Source organism: Triturus cristatus, chromosome 7 (genome assembly GCF_964204655.1).
Source record: "Triturus cristatus chromosome 7, aTriCri1.1, whole genome shotgun sequence".
In the NCBI taxonomy this organism is placed as follows: domain Eukaryota; kingdom Metazoa; phylum Chordata; class Amphibia; order Caudata; family Salamandridae; genus Triturus; species Triturus cristatus.
Window position 1 is genome coordinate 1,292,819,347 of NC_140590.1, and position 14,007 is coordinate 1,292,833,353.

The following is a 14,007-nucleotide window of genomic DNA, read 5'->3' on the forward strand; positions in this document are numbered from 1 at the left end:
AGAATCGCAAATTAAGAATAATTTCAAGGGTGCAAGGGTGTCATAAGGACAACCTGATGCACCCCTGAAATGAGCATGTGTGCGCATGTGGCACACATACATGCCCTAAGTGCATGTATGTGCGCCACATGGCACTTTGAAAAATGCCAAAAAGTGAATCTTTCAAAGAAATCGCCAATTACCACCAACTTGAAGTTGGTGGTAATTTGCGATTTCTTAAGAAGAATTCGCACAACTTGGGTGCTTGTTAAATCGCATTTAAGGAATCGCAATTTGCAATTCCTTAAATGCAATCGCATAATAGAGGATCGCAAATTTGCAATTCTCTTATTTGCGATGCCCTTTTGGGATGATACATCCCAAAAGGCCTTTTCGCGTTCGCAAACGGGCCGATTCTGAGAATCGGCTCGTTTGCGAACGGGAAAAGGGTTTGATACATATGCCCCTAGGTCATGGAACATCGCTGGGATCAGGAGGAAGCTAAACGATAAAGAATGGCTGGAAAGTATTAAACATCTCCAAGTATTATGTCTCCAGAAGACATGGCATACTCAAGAGCCATATATCGATGATTTTGTAATTATCTCAACACCAGCGATACCGTCCGCCTCTGGACGAGCAAAGGGGGGTTTGGCAATCTTTATTTCAACTACAGCACCTATAGAATAACTTAAAACGTTTTATAATGGCTCCCCCTTTTTCCAAATAGCCTTATTGATTATGGGGAAGAATCACCCATTTGTAGTGGTTAATTTCTATAATAATATTTGTAATGCTACCCGCTATAAAGCTGTGAAGGAATTAGAAATAGCACTGGCCACTTTTACAGAGGGGGTTGATCCTGAATATATATGTATTTGGATGGGGGATATCAACATAAGTAAATGCTCTCGCTGGAACAAAAGCATGTGGTTTCTCAGATATTACTGGGAACAATTTACAACACTTCCCACATGATTGCTATGGGGAAGCTCTAAATTAAGTCCTCTGTAAGTACAGCCTGGAGTTACTGGCTCCAAGGGGAGAAGATAGAGCAATAGTCTACGCTACCTTCCACGGCAGTGGAAATGCATCATGTATTGATCACACGATGGTGTCCGGTGCGGCCTTGCCTCTTTTGGCTTGCTAACTACCGAATTTAGCAGATTTAGCTATTATGCCTCACTGACCTTGAACATATATGTCACTATAGTCGAGCCTGTGGATAAGTTAATGCTGCCAAATGTAGTGGCAGCCGGAAAAATACTGTTACCATCAAATGGATGGGTATTGACGGGGATATAATGTTAAATAGGGTCGTAAATGACAATATGGAAAGCTTCTCTATTTGCACTGATGCTGATTCCTTGCCTGAAGAAATTATAACCGCTTATGAGAAAATCACAGCGGCAATATCTAATAACTTAAGAAAGGAAGTAACACTGGGAAAGAGACAGAGACACTGTTATAAGCTAAGACAGATTCCTTTGGACTTTGAAGGGTATAGACCTCTCTGCTTGTTTATTCTTACTAGTGTGAAGCTTCATGCTAAACACTTATTGCAAATCGGAAAGACTTCTACCGGAGTATTTACTATGCTGACACCTTTTCGCACTTCCAAATTTCCTTGAAACCCTATTCAAAGAACCATTCTTATTCTAAACTTAGAGCCTTGATTAGATGACTTTAGAACTTATATAAGTTTAGGAGAGAGAATCAGAGTTTTTTTATGGAACACCTATTCCTATTTCCCAATTTTTGTATTGCTGTTGCTGTGATTATTTCATATCTTATTCTACTGAGTCTGAATCTACAGCGATATTTCAGTTTGCTAACTGTAGTCCTATATCTTTTTGATATTCTTTTGGTATGCATATATACTGCTCTGATAATTAATCAGTAATAAAACTACTTAACTTCAAAAAGTGAGTTCTGGTCCTTATTGTGTGGCCAAATTTGCTTCACAAAAGTTGAATTGTTTTATTATTGCTAACTCCCTTTGCCTCTCAGTCAACTTAAAAAGTTCCATCAGCTGAGAGATAGTAAATCACGGATGTATGTCGGTACAACGCACACTTTTACAACGCATGCACTTACAACGCATTTTTTACAACGCATAATCCATTACAACGCATGACATTACAACGCATGACACTACAACGCATTTTTAAAAACTACCTTTACAACGCATTTCCATTACAACGCATACTACCTTTACAACGCATACCATTACAACGCATAATATGAAATTGCATTTAAGGTAAGTATTAGATAGTATAGGGGTAAAAATTACTATTCTAACTCCAGGGGGTGCAACAGTAGGGTAAGTGTTGGATAGTATAGGGGTAAAAATTACTATTCTAACTCCAGGGGGTGCAACAGTAGGGTAAGTGTTGGATAGTATAGGGGTAAAAATTACTATTCTAACTCCAGGGGGTGCAACAGTAGGGTAAGTGTTGGATAGAATAGGGGTGAAAATTACTATTCTAACTCCAGGGGGTGCAACAGTAGGGTAAGTGTTGGATAGTATAGGGGTAAAAATTACTATTCTAACTCCAGGGGGTGCAACAGTAGGGTAAGTGTTGGATGGTATAGGGGTAAAAATTACTATTCTAACTCCAGGGGGTGCAACAGTAGGGTAAGTGTTGGATAGAATAGGGGTAAAAATTACTATTCTAACTCCAGAGGGTGCAACAGTAGGGTAAGTGTTGGATAGAATAGGGGTAAAAATTACTATTCTAACCCCAGGGGGTGCAACAGTAGGGTAAGTGTTGGATAGTGTAGTGTAATATTATGCGTTGTAATGGTATGCGTTGTAATGGTAGTATGCGTTGTAATGGAATGCGTTGTAAAGGTAGTTTTTAAAAATGCGTTGTAGTGTCATGCGTTGTAATGTCATGCGTTGTAATGGATTATGCGTTGTAAAAAATGCGTTGTAAAGGTAGTGCGTTGTAAAAGTTGCGTTGTAAAGGTTGTTCCCCGTAAATCACGCTCCTGTGCACTTTCAGTCTGATATCAAAGGGCATGGTCAAGGTTGTGACATTTACAAACAATTGCTGTAATTACATTAAAAAATCACTCCCACATTATTTGTATTAAAGCAGGGTGGGTCACAAAATTGTGTGGTTCTAAAAATTGGGTTGTTGTTCTAAAATGTTTGGAGAGCACTGATCTATTGCATACTTTCTTGATTTGCTTCTTCATTGCAAGTCTACTGCAATGACAAGTTTAGCTTCTCAATCTACTGGAAGCTGCTATTTGCAGGTCCATCTTACTTCGGTTTCCAGTACCATCGCAGTAGCACTACACTGGACAGTGTGAAGCCTTAAACCACTTTACATGATGTAATACATAAAAGAAGTCTTATCTGTCTGTCTGTATAAGCTTGCAGTGACTAGTGGAAAGGAATTCAATCTGTTTTAACCCTGGTTAGTTGAAAAAGATCGTTTTAGAAGACTGAAGTGACTGAATGCAAAACACAAAAAGCACCATTTCTACATGGATCACATAGAGAAATGTTTAATTTAGCCCAAATATAGCAGAATCAGTCTCACATTTCTTTCTGCCTAGACAGGGGTGAGAAGATACAAAATAATGGATTCTGCATAGTTGTAATGGCAGAGAAATAAGCTGTGAGATGTAAGCATCCCGGACTAACGGTTAACGGACATCTACACATGCCATTCCCTCTCCACAGGTCTAGAAGGAGATTCAGGAAGGATACTGGCGAGAGCAGCTGAGGACATACAAGGCTTTTCTGCCTTATATTCTTCCTCCTAGTGGCAGGAACACTGGGTGACTGATGAGAGTGCTATGTTAAAATCACATCACAAAATTCAACCACAGCTAAAAATACACAAGCCTAGCCTACTTCCCGCTTAAACATAAAAGGAGTAGCTGATCAGACATTCGTCATTAAATTATTGTTAATTCAATAAGTGAGAATGATAAAACAAAGAAATAGGCGCACATTTAAAAAATGAATTCCTGTGGCAACATTTGAACCAACATGTAATTTGCTAGCATTTTAACCAAAAAGTCACCAGCTATATCTAAGTTTAATCACTTTAGACCTGATTCATCCTCACTCGTGGCAGCGTCCCCGCAGTCATGGTGGAGTCTCTGCACTCGAGCTGGATCTCCACAATGAGAATTCTCATTGCGGAGAAATCACCCGAGAACAGAGACTCTCCCACTACTGCGGGCCTCCCCTATGACTGTGGGCCCTCCTCCACCAGTGCGGAGGCCGTTTGTGAATCAGGCCCTGTGTCTTGTTTGTGTGAGACACTACGCCCAGTTCACAATGGTCAACATGCACTGATCATTTTGCTTCACAAGCCTGTCTTTTCAGGTCCAAAGAACAAGTTTCAGTTGACTTTACAACTTCCCTCTGACTATGGGTTCAATGTGGTGGTGGGAGGTGTCTGGGAGTTTACAAATTTTCAGACAGCCTCTCTTCCCTTAGTATAGATGTTTAATCCTGCCACTGAGGGCACACTTTTTTCGGTAATCAATATCTGCCATAGAATAAGGAAGGATCCCTATGAGCCCCTTGTACCTTTTCTCATGAAGGGCGACACAGAATGGTCCAATATGAAAGAGGGCAGCGTGGTGTAGTTGGCCATGGGATTCTCCTTCATTGCCTGGAAGGTCGTGTGCAGGATGATCTTCTCCAAAAGCTCTTCACTTAACTCTAGACCCATGAACTGCGCCACCTTCACGATTTCACGTCTTGGGTCCTGGAAAGGAGACATGGGGTGGAATCAGTGGAAACAGGGCACTGCTGGAGGAAGCTCAGGCTGGTGACCTGTTTTAAGGCAAGGCAAGTACTTCTCGATGGATGACTATGTGATCTGAAGCAGCAATAAACAGTGCTCTGTATCTGAGGCCACCAACAAGAAATGTTGTCTCACAGTCAGCAGTAGTGTTGCACTGTTAGCCTTGTCTTGCACAATGCCCCGATTCCAGCAAAAATGCCACGCCCACATTTGCAGTGGTGTAATACCCCACTTACTGGACTGATGGCACCACCCATTTCCAGTTGCATTATGAAATACCCTCACCTTGAGTTGGGTCACACCCTGTTTGATTTATTAGGGTCACAGTCTCTCTTCCTGCACACCGACACCTTTGTGTAATTGAATTTGTGCCCTTACAACTCAAATAGAATCACAACTGCATCGTGCCCTTGCCTTTCGGCAGCAATGCAGTCTCTCACCTTTGTAATGTTGCACCTCACCTCTTTCATGAAAGTGAAATTGTCCACTCTTTCATTAGCATCTCTTCCTAACCTGCAGTCATGCCCTCTGCTCCTGCCGTAGCGCCTGAACCTCAGTTCTTTCATTACCATGAAATTCTCACTTTTGCAGTAATGTCATACCATATACCAGAAGTAGTGCCCCACACTCACCCCCCCCCGCAATAGCAATAAGCCCTCACCTTCTTCAAATCCTCATAGAAGATGTATAGAATCCGTCGTGAGTCCTTCGCTTCCCACCAGCCCTTGACATGGTCATACCAGGAGCCCCATGGCACTGGAACACACAGCAGTGGAAAACAAAATAAAAATTTTCAGTTGTAGTGACCTTGATTATAGCCCTTTCTCTGTAGTTGAGGGACCTATTCATATCATGCCTGGATGCAGAAATTGGGAACCCGCTATCAGAACACTTGAGCACCGCCATCATATAAAAAACAATACAGAGAATAAAGAGCGCAATTGTCCTGCTTGGACAGTCGGGTTCTAGTGTTCTTTGTGTGCAGTGTGTCTGAGCTGTGTGGAGAGGTGTATCCCTTTGCAACGGAATGCATGGAATGAATGCACTGTGAGGGTTTCGCGCATGATAGTGTACTGTTGAAGGGGCTAAATTGCAGAACAGAGCTCCTGTTGGGATATGTTACTTGGTACCTAGGTATGTTGTTCCTGTAACTGGGAAGCTGAAAATTGTATCTGTTTATGCACCTAACTATGTTGTCGTCCATGTTATATGACATTGGTATTGCTTTGAACCCGAGGAGAGATTTACTACACCATCTGTAACTGGAGTCAGATTAAGATGTTCCACCTCACCTGGCAGTGGTAGAAACAAGAAGATGCAGTCCAGAAGAATAAAAGGCTGCAGCACGTTTCACTCTAACAATTGTGCATTGAGCCTGGATAGTGAAGGCTTTATTTGCAGTCTGCAGTTCAGAAGGAAGACAGTGCCAAGATCTGCTTGCTAGTTGAGTGGATGAGAGGATCCAGGACATAAAAGTGCCCAGGGACTGCTAAAGAGAAATGTGCATTCTCCCGTCTGTAGCAAGGCGTGGAGCCTACAGGATACCTGAGGAGGCATTTTCATGTACTTAGTCATGGTACAGGTATATGTAAAGCTGAATAGATGATCATTCACAAATGCCCAAGAAGGGACATGGTCCTCTGTGACTGCATTGGCGAGAGCCAGTGAAATGCAGAAGTGAAGAAATACAGTGTGCTGGATTAGGTTCCTGTCAGTATAGGGCAGGATGCTAGATGCTACGTTTGTTTTCGTAAGAGAAATATTACACAGAGTTGTGCTCACTCCATATTGATATTTTATCCAAAGGAAACAAGGAACATTGTGATGTAAATCTGATTGGTGTCCTAGCATGCAATTTGGCTCATTTGGTGTGATTTCTCTCTTTTGGCACTATCCCTGCCTTGCACAGTTTCCATATGGATTACTGGACCTCAGTGGCAGCTGGTAATTTGCGCAAGCAGGGGGCTGGTCAGGCCTCACATGCACACACATACTCTCGCCTATCTACATGCACTCTCACTCACACCCATACATCCACAAGCGTGCACACACCCATTCACAAGCACATACACACACCCATTCACAGCAAGCCAGCACAAATACACACGCTTTCATACATACACACACGCATGCACCAAACATGAAAAACGAAAAACATACCGGGCTGCAGCTACGATTACGGGTGGTGATTGGGAAGCCTTGGTGGTTCCTGGATGATTGGGACTACCGCCTCCTCTCATTGGCTGACCTTGTTATGGGTCTTCCAATGAGACGAAGCAGAGGTCCCTGAGTGGGATGGGGTCAATGAGTTTGCTGACCCCATCCCACTCTGTGACGAGCATCACTGATGGACAGTCAGTCGTGGGCACCTCAGGACTTAAAACTGAAGCACCCAGGTCCAAATCCATCTGTGTCACGTCCACTCATCACGGGGGGAATGACCTCTATGTGCTTTGCTGGGTTGCAAAGGTCACGTCCATATTGCTTTTAAATCTTTAGGCCCGCAAAGTTCAACTCAAGCAGCCAGGTGTACAGCTGCCTGACTGACCTGAACATCAAGAGTGTCTGTCAGGCTGACCTTTGCTCAGCATGGGAGGCACTCTTCATGTCTGCAAAAAGGTGGGGTGGGCGGGTCCCTCAAGGACGGGCTGCACTGCGCCTGCTGGACCTTTGATTATTGTCTTCTTTTTGTATAAACACACACAGGGCTTGCCTGACCACATTGATGCAATGTAAATGCCTACCTGTTTTAGCAGAAACTGGCGTGCAACAGTAAATTCACACTGAACTCTGCCGTCCAAAAGCAAATGCTAGACACAATGCCTCTCAAACATCAAGCAGTGCAGAAACACCACATAGCTAGGTGGCACTGTGGTCCCCTCGAGCAAAAATACACAAACCTTCAGCACAATAGATTAGAGAGTATGCCGCACACCCATCCAACAGAGCTCAAATATTCAACACAGCTAGGTATCAATGAGCTTGCAGCATCATGCATGATAAATAAAAGCACCAACAATAGATCACACTAGGCAGTGCCACACGAGTACAGCGTGGAATAGGTGCACGCGCTCTTGCTTTAGAAACAGTGCATACAGCCAATAAGGACGTGCCACACATCACTGCCTTACAACAGCTCATATTAAGATACAATTCTGAAATTACACCCATGATAGCTCAAAAATGTAATTAACTGTCTACTAGGTCATCCAAAAGCACTTCCGACCATCAGCTACTTAATACATATCTAATGAGGAAATATTGAAGCAATTTGAAACAGCCCTCTGACTTCCCCCACAAAAAAATAATAATTAAAACTGACATACTCACTCGGCAGAACACACACCTCCCCAAAACTGAAGCTCTGGTCTGCGAGCAAAACGTTAGAATAAAGTCACATCCCAGACTACCTAAAAGCACTGCGTTGCAGACTAATATCAGATTGTGGCCATGCAGGAGCCAATTACTAATCATAACAATAGCAGATGGAGGTGAAGCATTTTTTGTAGCATTTTAAGTAAGGTGTCATAGTGCCTGAGAACACTTCCTGCTTCCCCGTGTTACGTTGACTGTTGACCTGGGAAAGCTGTTGCCTTTTGAACAGCACAACGTCATGAGTATTAGGATTTAGTAAATTAAGCGTTAATGCTCAGCTACAGATGTGGACTGGGGACATGGAAGGCTTGTGGCTGCTGTCAGAATTGGCTAATGGCCCATAGTAGATTCATCAGGTGGCAGCTGGGTTGAGAGGTGTCTGGTAGGGGGCGAGGTTAGACTTCTAGAGTATCCTTCCAGTGGGCTTTGAGAGCAGTACCACACCTGGCATGGCAGATGTCCATGAAGTGATTGAAGGGTTGAGTTGCTTCACTGTCTTGATGGGCTCAGCGATAATGTGGGCAAGTATGGATGATTGTGAGAGGTGAGGCTGGTATCAGACTTCAGTGCCTGGTGTGGGCCTGGCAGTTGGGGACTGCTTTAGAGCAGAACTGGAAGGAGGGCCAAAGAGACTGGTCAGAAGATCAGGGCGAGTCGGCAAAAGAGTGAGGATGTAATAGAGCAAGACCTCAAGCAATGTTTGCTGCCCATATATTGATGTGGGGCCTTTTGCGGATGACTCCCTGGACCGGAGAAAAGTAGCTGTAGTTTAGTGAGTAAATGATACCTTTAAAATCCTCTGGCTACAGAATACAAAGGAATATTGACACCTTGCCCTAAGTGGGATGGGTATGCCCAGACATGGGTCTCTTGCACACTGTGCTATTGGAATCAAGCTGTACCCAGCTGTTCAGTCTATAACTAGAGTGAATCCGGTCATAGGTTGCTTGTGTTCCGGTTCAGGGAGGACATGGCTTGGACTGTTCCATTTGGAGCAGGTCAATACTGATTTGCATATAGCTGGGTCCAAACTGGGCAGGCATGGTATGCAAAATAACAATGGACTGGGATGCGGCCTGTTAGAAATGGGGGTCTCTAGTTGGCAAGGGTTTACACCTTTGTCTAAGTAGGGACCCTTCTTCCTAGTCAAGGTAAGGGAGTTACACTCCTAAAAGAACCCCTGCTTACCCCCTTGGTAGCTTGGCACGAGCAGTCAGGCTTATCTTAGAGGCAGTGTGTATTGTGCATTTGCACATAACCAACAGTAATACAGTGAAAACACTTACAAAAGGACCCAACACCAATTTTAGAAAAATATCCAACCTTTTATATACTTAAAACAAGACCAAAACGATAACAATTCTCAATACAGTACTTAAAAAGGTAAACTTTGCAAGAATACTTGAAAAACACAGTTCGTACGAGTCAGTAGCTTCATCCAGGGCTACCGGGATGCTGAAAACAACTGAATTTAACAGTTCTAGCCAACCGCATCGGTATGTGGCAGCGAAAGCGTGAACAGACACGGTAACAGTCCCTTTCTCGTTGCGGCTGAGATGGTGGTGCAAGCCGGTCGTGGCAACCGTACCGGTTGCATTGCAAAATGGAAGCGGTGCAGGGTGCGGTGTCCTCTCGATGCAGGCAGCGGCTCGGTGACAACTGTCCAGACGGTGTCGGTGAGACTACGGCTTACGGTGCAGGGCGAGACGGTGCTCGATGCAGTGCTGGCAAGTTGCGGTGCAGGGAATAGAGCCGGTTAGCAGGAGCTGGTGTCGGTCGGCCCTGACAGCTGTGTTGGACGAGGCGGTGTGTTGTGAAACTTACGAGCGGTGCCCCCACCCACGATGCAGTCACGGGTGTCGAAGTCAGCAGCAGCGGCTGCATCAGTGAGACCAGGATGGCAAAGTGAAGCGAGGCGGTGCAGAGTGCGGTGCCCACAGGTCACGGTGCAAGCAGCAGCTCGGTGGTGGGGGCGGCAGTCGTCATCGGTGAGACCAGGGTTGCATTGTGAGTTGCGGACGGTGCGGTTTGTAGTGCAGTCAGGACACAGAGCCAGCGACTGAGTCGATTGCATTTCCCCTCTCTGTGGCAGCTGAAACAGTGGTTCCAGAAGCAGTACCCAGAGGTTGGTGAAGTCTTTGCAGTCCCTGAGACTTCAGAACAGGAGGCAAGTTGTATTTCAGGCCCTTGGAGATACTCAATAAAGAAGGTGCAGAAAGTTCAGTCCAGTCCTTTCACTGCCCAAGACAGAAGCAGCCACTGCAGGCCAACAAAGCAAAGCACTCAGCAAAGTGGTAGTTCCTCCTCACAGCTTCTCCAGCTCTTCTTCTTGGCAGTCTTCTTGGTCCAAAAGAGTTCTAAAGTTCTGGGCCCCAATATTTATACCACAAAATCCTTTGTTCTCTGGAGGCAGAGAGTGTCTGTGCCCAGACAGAACCAGTCCTGTCCTCTTTGGTTCAGCTTCCTAGCAGGAAGTGGAGACAACATTGTCAGAGGCAGACCAGGCCCATTCAGGTGAAAGGAAATCTCCTCCCCCTACTCTAAATGCAGCCCAGGTCTATTCTACCCATCCATGACCTATCTAGACTCTCTGGAGCCACAGCTCCTCTCCAGCCCCTGTCATCCCAAAGCCAGACAATCAATCCACAAACCCAGCAGAGGCATACTGGATGGCTAAGCAAGAAAATACCTACTTTCTAAAAGTGGTATTTTGAAACACCGAATGTAAACATTACCTTTACTAAAAGATGCATATTTAGATCCTGAGTTCAGGTGTACTAAATATTATTTTCCCACCGTGTTCTCAGGGGTAGTTATGTTTAGACGATGTTATAAACAAACTCCTCATTCTGTCCTATGGGAACAGGTAGCCTTGCAATAGTGAAAAACAAATTTGGCAGTTATTCACTATCAGGACATGCCACACACATCAGTGCATGTCTTACCTTTCACATACACTGCACCCGGCCCACAGGGGTACCTGGGCCTACCTTAGGGGTAACTGATATGTAAGAAAAGGGAAGGTTAGGGCCTGGCAAGTGGGTACACTTGCCAAGTCGACATGGCAGTACCAGACTGCACACATGCTCTGCAATGGCAGGCCAGAATTACATTTATAGGCTGCTTGTGTGGGTGGCACAATCAGTGCTGCAAGCCCACCAGCGGCATTTGATTTACAGGCCCTGGGCACACACGGTGCACTGTACTAGGTACTGACTAGTAAATTAAATCATTCAATCATGGAAACACCAGGCCATAACAACAATTTACAACAGGAGCGGGTGCCCCGAGAGTCGGTGCAGGAGGGCCTGGGAGCTGGTACAGATTAGGGGTTGTTTCGGGAGGTACGTCGATCTCCGCACCACCGCCCCCCAGAGGCGGACATCGATAGCCACCAGGGCTGACAATTGGACACCTTTTAGGCGGCGCACCTGACGCTGATCTGGCCAGACTTGCCGCTCCTGCCGCAGGTGAGAGACACGCAGGGGGGAAGCGCTGGCCCATCTGGTGGTCGAGGACTGCGAGCAGACAGTGGGGCGGTGAGAGCAGGGCCAGGAGTGATCGTGAGTGGAGCTTGGAGACAGGCTGGCCACATATAAAGCACGTCCCGCAGTGAGGACTCTGGGGCGCTGGCTGCTAGTGTGGAGGATTGGTCTGAGGGTCACCTGTGCTACTGGCAATTTCTGGACGGTGAGTCTGGGAGTCCAGGGAGAAGCAGGAGATATATGCAGAGTACCCCCCGCCGACAAAGGGAAGGCGTCCCGCTGAGGCCATTATTATTCAGGCCAGGACCGGCCAAAAGGACTGGACACAAGACCGCCTGGCCCCGTAAGGCACATCAGAAAGGCAGACATTACAAGGGGGCAAGCAGAGGACCCTGGTGGAGGTATTTCATTCATAAGAGTCGCCTTGACGCCCCCCCTGCTCAACATTACTGAACATGGGTAAAGACAGAGACCCAAAATCCCTGCGACAGGGTAAGATGGACCGTTACACTAAGGTCATTACCCCCCTCCGGAAGAACGAGTGGCCGTCCGCACGGATACAGACACTCTCCTCCAGGCAATCCACTCCTCCAGGGCGGTGCTTGAGGGGAAAATAGGTGCTGTGGGCTCGGAGGTGACGCTCCTGAGGCAAGATCTACGGAACTTGGCCGCTAGGGTCATAGAGACGGAGACTAGGGTGGGAGAGGCAGAAGACACATTGCAAGATCTACTTAAAGGCATGGCGGACTTGCAATCATCACACAAAGACCTACAGTGGCGTGTGGACGATGGGGAAAACAGGGCACGTCGCAATAACCTCCGCTTTGTGGGTTTTAGAGAGGGAATTGAGGGAACGAACATGCCAGAGTTCCTCCATTCTTGGCTCCTGCTCATCTTTCCGACTGACACATTTTCTACATGCTTTGTTATAGAAAGAGCCCACAGGGCGCTGATGGCCCGACCACCCGTAGCAGCACAGCCAAGGCCTGTCATAGCTCGCTTCTTAAACTTTCTGGACAGAGACCTGATCCTTAGGGAAGCTAGGAAGCTTGGGGAGATCCGGCATGAAAACACACGTATAATGATCTTCCCTGATTACAGTAGAGAGGTGCAGAAACAGCGCCGCACCTTTGACTCTGTGAAGGCAAAACTGCGTGAGCATAAGATACAATACATGTTACTCTTCCCAGCGAAGCTGAAAGTGATGTTTATGGGCAGATCCCATTTCTTCCAGACACAGGAGGAGGCGTGGCATTCGCTAGAAGAACGTCCTACACTGGACCGGCCGGAAATACCACCACGTCGTCATCAGTGGGAGGAGCCAGACGATCCCGGGCCCGCACAGAAAGATTACGACCACGACAGGCCCGCAAAGACCGACTTCAGGATGCAACCCCTTATGCACCAAGAGACACAGGCAGACCCCGGAGGCACAGTGGCCGCTCACTGGATTCTCGCCTCTCGGCGGGCTCCTGCTCTCTCCGTCTTTCCGTTCCTCCTGACCCAGACACAGAGGCTGACAACAGAGATACCACCTCCGGAGAGGAGGATGACGAGGGACGCTCTCTACACCCATTGGTGGCCGAAATAGTGGCAATGGAACAAGACGCAGCACCGGACGCTCTGGCCTCCCAGGGGAACCACCGGACTCGCATTCGTGAACAGGGGCCTTCGAGGTTGACCGTGGAAACAGACTGAAACCCTGGAGTATCCATGTTGGAGGCTCACCCCCCATTTCCCTTGCTGCTCCTCCTGTTGAAACCTGTGGAGGGTAAGAAGAACCGGACCGTATTGCAGGCGAGAGACCTGGAGTGGCTTCAGACTTGGGCTCATTGCGCCCCTTCTCTTCTATTATTTTCTTATTTTTCTGGCCTTTCTCTTTAGCTGAATAGTTTCCTCCTTTCTCTTTTGACGCAGAGACTTCTCCTCCCTGGCACTTCACAGCTAGCGGAGGATCTCTTCAGAGAACTTGGGGAACGCCACAAGTAGCTATAAGAGTTGGAACTTGTGCCTTAAGTTGGGTTCAGGAGGGCAACAGACCTCCACCACCCTAAGGCTCATCCTCGAGCGAATTGCGGAGGATGCGACACCGGGGAGGAGGGAGGTGGGGAGGGGTGTTGGGAATGGGGGTTTTGCAACAGTTCTCATTGTTTGGTTTATTTTAATTTGTTGTTTTTCTTCGCACAACAGTCAAATATACACAACAGCGTGCACAACTGCCTACCTCCCCTGTTTGGGGCATAACACGACCGTACATGCTCATGGGTCCAAAAGTTGATCATAGGTACCTTGGGAATGGGCAGGAGATTAGCCCCTGTGCTGTACTTACCTGGAACGTGAACGGTCTGGGAGATAAAATTAAGAGAGGGTAGCGTCTGCATACATAAAGC

At 46.5% G+C, this 14,007-nt stretch overlaps 1 protein-coding gene across 9 annotated transcripts in view; it reads right to left on the reverse strand.

Annotated features, from left to right (window-relative positions):
• The window catches only part of LOC146811923 (sulfotransferase 1C2-like), a 393,580-nt gene that overhangs the window by 74,409 nt on the left and 305,164 nt on the right, over positions 1-14,007 (reverse strand). For all 9 annotated transcript variants that reach the window (XM_085618884.1, XM_085618888.1, XM_085618887.1 and 6 more), the window contains 2 exons: positions 5,419-5,513; positions 4,538-4,718 (listed from right to left, as the gene is read on the reverse strand). In XM_085618884.1, coding sequence (XP_085475010.1) covers positions 4,538-4,718; positions 5,419-5,513 — 276 coding nt within the window. The remainder of the gene's footprint in view (positions 1-4,537; positions 4,719-5,418; positions 5,514-14,007) is intronic.